General features: G+C 33.6%; 1 protein-coding gene across 1 annotated transcript; it reads right to left on the reverse strand.

Annotated features, from left to right (window-relative positions):
* Positions 1–333: 333 nt before the first annotated feature.
* On the reverse strand, positions 334–6,005 carry LOC123873656 (60S ribosomal protein L11). Its single transcript, XM_045918615.1, has 5 exons — positions 5,905–6,005; positions 5,499–5,660; positions 4,590–4,739; positions 2,794–2,941; positions 334–495 (listed from the first exon to the last, which is right to left on the reverse strand). Exons 1-5 carry the CDS (start codon positions 5,908–5,910, stop codon positions 365–367), a joined length of 597 nt encoding a protein of 198 aa, XP_045774571.1. The 5' UTR covers positions 5,911–6,005; the 3' UTR covers positions 334–364.
* Positions 6,006–7,069: the final 1,064 nt, after the last annotated feature.

The following is a 7,069-nucleotide window of genomic DNA, read 5'->3' on the forward strand; positions in this document are numbered from 1 at the left end:
CCAAATTTCAGCCAAATCCATCCAGTAGTTTTTGCGTGAAGGAGTAACAAACATACACACACACACACACACATACAAACTTTCGCCTTTATAATATTAGTGTGATTAGATGCATAAACAAGTATGACTTTATAATATTATAACTAACTTATGCCTGCGACTTCGTCCACGTGAACGACAAACAAATTTCAAATCCATTTTACCCCTTTAGGGATTCAAAAAATACTACATTTTATAACAGAAAATCAAGGAGCACCCATGGGATTTTTAAATCCCTAAACTCAGGCGGTCGAAGTTAGGGGCATCGTCTAGTTAATAAATAAAACGAGAGAGATGTTTATAAACATTTATTTTTTACTTAAATTTACTTTGCTTTGCTGTTAAGGATGATACCGTCGTACTTCTGTTGGAACCACTTCATGGCGTCCTCCTTTGTCAAACGGTGTGGGAATCCGACCTTGCCGGTCTTGCGTCTTCTGTGGGCTACGTTGAATCCTAGAATAGAAAAAAATTGATAGTAAAATAATTGTTTGTTTACAATAATTAGAAAGGTGTCCTATCAAAAACAGTAATTAATTTGACTAGAAAGCACTTTTGACTAGACTTGCTGTTAATGGGATATGGGTGCTTAAATAAATATAAAGAATAAAATCTTTATCCCAGGGCCAGTGTTGCTGGATTCGGGTCTCTACTCTACGCAGTCTGCAAGTATGTAGTTGAGCTGCAATATTGCAGTTTGAGTGATATTTTTTGCAGTTGACAAACTGTATCTTGCGTGCACATGGCTCACTGTTTTCAAACACAGTCGGATGATATAGTTTATATGTAAACTACACAAAAATCTAATCTGAACTGCAATTTTAACTAGCTTACAATCTGATAGTCTGTAAAACATTAGATCTAATCAATTGTCGATATAAAAAGTAAGTGGAATATGACTCTCCACAGGCCTTTGTGATTACAGTAGTACCACTTATTGTATTACCTAAAAGTCCTAGACTATAATATAGAAAGTCTAAACTAAAATCTAAGTAAAAAGGGTGAAACAAAATTAAAAGGAAGTTAGCATCAAACTTAGCTGTTTAAAACATAGATAATTCTGTGGCTTAAAATGTACCTTTGCTTCTACAAGAATAATTTATTAAAAAAAATATTCTCTTGTTGAAGAAGTTTGCTCTGGCACATACTTTACAGAGCATAGACAAATTATCTGCACTCTTGAACAAATGTGCATTATGCTTAGGATTAATACGAAAATTAAAATGCCAGAGTCATCCAAGCTGTGGTGGGAGAATTGAAACAAGCTCAATATTTTGTACAACATTAATTAACTATGTCCATCTGATTCGAGAGGATTCCTGAGCTTCAGTAAGTGAGCTGATTCACAGGCAGCAAATATTTGATATACCAAAGAATTTTCCATTATTAAAGTGTCAAAACCACAGTTCCAGTATCTTAGGCCACATCATCACTTTCCATCAGGTGTGATTGTGGTCAAGCGCTTGCGTACAATGTACAAAACAAGTGTAAATTAAAAATTTATACACCCCCGACGATCCAAAGTATTTGAGTTTTCCAAAACATCATTTTCAAATAAATAATTATGTATTTAGGCAACGTCCATCTTGACAGCTTGACATTTGTCAATTGACATAATATTAAGAACCTAACGGTTATCTAACCTTCTTTTCGACAAGAAAACTAGAAAAGAGCTGATAACTCTTAAACGGCGGAACCAATTTTTTTGGATTATAGCTAAGAACACTCTCGATCAAGCCACCTTTCAAACAAAAAAACTAAATTAAAATCGGTTCATTCGTTTAGGCGCTACGATGCCACAGACAGATACACAGATACACAGATACACAGACACACAGATACACAGATACACACGTGAAACTTATAACACCCCTCTTTTTGGGTCGGGGGTTAAAAAAGTATCTACTGAAAACGTGATGAATGACGGCAACTAATCGCGTAATATAAGATTAGATTGAATATATAAACAAAATTCACCTCCCAAGATAAAAACTGTTTCAACTCAAAAACCATTTATCAGAAACTAAGAGGAACTGATTTTGTATCACACTATCACACTTCACATTATTATTATAAAGGCGAAAGTTTGTATGTGTGTGTGTGTGTGTGTGTGTGTGTGTGTGTGTGTGTGTGTGTGTGTGTGTGTGTGTTTGTGTGTGTGTGTGTTTGTGTGTTTGTGTGTGTGTGTGTTTGTGTGTGTGTGTGTATGTTTGTTACTCCTTCACGCAAAAACTACTGGACGGATTGGGCTGAAATTTAGAACGGAGATAGATTATACCCTAGATTAGCACATAGGCTACTTTTTGTCCCGGAAAATCAAAGAGTTCCCACGGGAATTCTAAAAAACCTACATCCACGCGAACGAAGTCGCGGGTATCAGCTAGTAATCTATAGAAGATATTAAAAATATTAAAATTATAGTAAAAGATTAAAAATTTTAGTGTTTTTAATTCATATTTCATATTAAATGCGAAAATGCGAGTTAGCTTTTCATACTATCAATTTGTATATACGTTTCATGTTTAGGTCAGAGCTAGCTTGTATCTCAGCTACAGTCATAGTCCCTGAAAATCAATGAGTTCCCATAGATTTTTTTTTTTTAAATAAATCCATATGGACAAAGATGCAGGCATCATCTGGTATTACATAAAGTACAGTTTAATCAGAATATTAAGTTATATCTATAAAGGTATTGAAATAGTTTTGATGTAGGGTGGCAAAATAAAGAGCTGATAGTCTGTCTGTCAATCTCACCTGGCCTGCCAAGGACGACGTAGAAGTCCAAACCGTAAATACCAATGGAGGGGTCGTATTTGATACCCAGATCAATGTGTTCCTGGATACCAAAGCCGAAATTACCCGTCGCTGAGAAGTTGTCGCGTCTCAACTCGTATTCTCTGACCTGTAATAATAATGTTAAATAAAAAAATCAAAAAAGAAAAGCAATATGACATACAGACCGTTATGTGGACTACTGTTCATCATCAAGCCTGGATACATGTGATCAAGTTTTAAATTTAATAATAATAAATAAATAAATAAAATAAAATACATATAGGTTTCTCTATAATAAAAAAAAAAAAAAAAGATATGGAGATCTACTGCTGAAATTTGACTGCTACACAGTGATGATCACAATCACCTCTACCTTTCGATTGTGGTAAAATGACAACTAACACAACAATCGCAACCACATCTGATTGTGTGACACTCTTTCGACTCTCACTCACTCATTCTCACTCACTTTTCACTCTTTTTTTCAAGTATCAACCAAACTCAATTCAACCATAGAATCATGATTATCACTGCAAATTGTGATCAAAGATATGGTTTTGTTTTCTGGTACTGTATGAACATTGCTGTGCCAAACTTTGACAGTCTTAAGGCAAGGCATGGTTAAAATTTGTGCTTAATTTAAGGAATGCATGCTGCATACGTGAGATAAAACTGTTAGTTGTGAAACCACCCAAAGTTACTGTCTAATCATGATTACAGTTCGCTAGGTTATTTCAATGTTTATAATTATACTGAAATTATATCACCTAGTTTAAAGAAAGGGAAGGCACATTATCCTTACTTCATTTTTTTTTTTTTATTATAAATAATGCAAAAGTATGTCTGCCTTTCTATTTGCTAACTTATCACGGCCCATCACAGTTAAACAAATTTTGATGAATCTTGCTACAGCGATAGCTTATATCGGAAAAGGAAATAGGCTATTCAGTCTCAGAAAATCAAAGCGTTTCCATGATTTTTAAAAACCTAAATCCTCAAGGAAAAAGTAGCAGGCATTATCTTCCAGGAGCAGAGAACTTCTTGTTTTCTTGGAAAATCAAATAGTTCCCACAGCATTCTAAAAATCTAAAGCTACACAAAGTTGTAGGCATCATCTGATAATTCATATCTTTACAAATGTAATTTCTCTAGAGTATTTTGAGCAGTAAAGTTAGTAGTGCTCAAATGTTGCAATGGAAATATTTACTGTAGCATGAATTTGGAAGATAACACTTATTAAAGGGTATCTTGACTAATTTATTCATGCAAGAAACAACACGGGATAACACTCTCTTGGTAAATAGAAATAGTTTAATTCGCACAATTCTGGAATGGCCATATAGTATTGGTCTACACAAATACTATAATTTTATATATTAAGGAATGTAATATTATAATGCATTATATAATGTAATAAATGGGACAGATTAGCTGGTGAATCCATATTCCATACTTATATTACAAATGCAAAAGTTTGTGACTATATAAAAAACAGTATCAAACAGTAACAAAACTAGCATATCAATAAAATTTTAGAGCAACTACTAAACTTGATCTTTTGCAAGTAGGGAATTGCAATCCAGTTATCTTTAAAACAAGTGTAATAGGCATTTCCTAGATAAACTTGTCCCATCTTAGGCCACATCATCACTTTCCATCAGGTGTGATTGTGGACAAGCTGTGTGCTTATGGGGAATATAAAAAAAAAAGTTGTCTCTCTAGAGCCCCACTAAGGTTAGGTTGTATAATATGGCTGCCATTATGCTAGAACTTACTTTTAATCCCCTCTCAAGGATTTCCTCAGCCTTGGCGCCTCGTACAGTGCAGTGGACTGCAATCTTTTCATTACGACGGATACCAAAAGACCTCACAGTATAGCGGGCCTTTGAGAACACAGGCTGTTGACCAGTTAGCTGTTCCAACACCTGGAAGAATGTTAAAAACACTTGTAAATAGCTATCCTTACAAATACTAATAATAATTAATATACTCGAAATGTTGACTCTGTCTATGTTAAAGCTATTACTGTTGCTGCCCTATAACTAAAAAGCTATTAAATAGTTTAAATCCACCAAAAGATGGGAAGTTTCAAAAACTAATGTTAAAAAAAAAAATTTTTTTAGTTTAGTCTAACAACATTCATTTTCTAAATTTACTATTTTTAGTGATAACTCTTAGTTTTTTGCAGATAACAGCTTTCTAAGTATAAGATGGCAGACAGATTTGATTGGAAAAGCAGATTCTTCTAAACATAAAATAGTAATGCAGAAATAGATTTTACATGAAACAGATGTTATTTGGCCTAGAATTCTTAGTATCATGTAATAATACTCAGAAGTTGCGTACAAATTTTAATCTAGCATGAATATACAAAGATAACACAAAAATAATGTGCATCTTGAACAATTTCATGCACAGGCTTATGTTTTACTTATCCTAATATTGAGGAAAGTATGTTTCACAAGCAAACATTTGACAGAGTCAACATTTTAATAATAACACTTTGATTTATCCTGTCTGTTATTTTAATACATTTTAGGAACGTAAAATAAAGAAGTCAATAAGTATTATTTGCTAACAACAGAACAAGGAACAACCAAAGCAAAGAGAGAGGTTATGGTACTAGAAAACACACTTAGCTTAGGTTAGGTAAACTAAGTGTGCAAAATCAGAAATCAGAATACCTTAGCAGCACGTGTTAGCCTGTCACCAGATTCACCAACACAGATGTTCAGACACAATTTCCTAATGTGCAGGTTCCGCATAACATTTTTAGAGTTGTCTTTGGGAGGCTTTTTCTCTTTTTTATCCCTCTTGAAGGCAGGGTTTGCAGGCGGTGGTACACGCTGAAACCCATAACACCAATTTACGGTAGGTAATCACTTTTTTATAATATCACGTTCGAATTCTCAAGACCGACGAGGTTAAGCTTTCAACTGTTATTTAAAAACGCGTATTCATTAAAATAAGATCTAATACTAAGTCGCTTTGAAATATGTTCAATTGATTTCAAAATTTAGATGATAAAACTGTATGCTTTTTACTGATTAAAGTCGATTACATTTACGGATAAAATACAAAAACACGTACCGCCATGATCAAAAATTTTTAAAAGAAATGCGAAACGTCAAAGTCATTAGTCAACTGTCAAAGTGTGATATGGTGTGACCAGGTTTAAATTAGTGAACCTGCTAGATACTGGACTAAAAATGCTAATAATGTTAAATTAATTAATTATTATTCCTGCTTTACAAAAAGACGTTACGCGAGGATGAAAAGCGTAGGAGAAAAGTTACGAAAAATGTAACAAATGTAAACATCTAGCAACATTAGCTATTTAACATTTTCATTTTACGTACGTATATATCATACGTCATTTTAACAAAATTGAATTTGACATCCAAAAGACATCGCGTTGCAGACTATATAAGTACGTTCCGTTTTGCCCATACTTTTATGTTCAATTTAGGTTTTTTAAAAAGTTTCCCGCAAAATTAAAAAATGTTTTTAACCACTGACTGACTATTCCGTATAATATTCAGTTGAGTATTTTAACCCTATAACCCTTTTTACAAAACAACCCACCCATACAAAAATTTAAAGTGAAACCTAATGAAACAACATCAACATCTGTTCGGTAGCTGTACCTACCTAGTTATTTCTTGTTACCCGACTATGGCAAAGTCAAAAGGAAGGGGTTTGATTTTATAGTAGTCTTTGTATGTATGTTTGTGTCAGATTCTGTGTGATCTACTGAAGCGGCAGTAGGGCCTATTTTTGATGAGTTAGCTGTGTCAATCGATTCTTTGTCATTTTTAAATGTATAGTTATTTCAGGGTTTATTAAGAGGAGTAGTTAGTCGAGTTTTATCTTGTTGAATATTATGTAGATTGCTCAAGCCAGAGATTAGTTAGGTACCTACTTATTACAAGTAATTAGTTACGTACAGTATATATAGTATGAGGAGGTTCCGGGTTCGATTCCCGGCAAGGCAAATGTGGAATTTTATAGTTTCTTTATTTTTTCTGGTCTGGTCTGGTGGGACTATAATATGAATGAATGAACTCCTTTTACACATTTTGTATATAAATCATGATAATATGCACTTTGGCTTCGGTAGGATTATGACTTCCTAGGTCCTACGCTTTTACTTGTTCCTCGCGTGAATTAAACTATAGAAAACTGTCGCAAAATTTTTCACATTAACTGTAATGTTACCAATTGTGATTTATATAAATATACCTAGCTAAACGTG

The sequence above is a fragment of the Maniola jurtina genome, chromosome 17 (genome assembly GCF_905333055.1).
Source record: "Maniola jurtina chromosome 17, ilManJurt1.1, whole genome shotgun sequence".
Lineage (NCBI taxonomy): Eukaryota > Metazoa > Arthropoda > Insecta > Lepidoptera > Nymphalidae > Maniola > Maniola jurtina.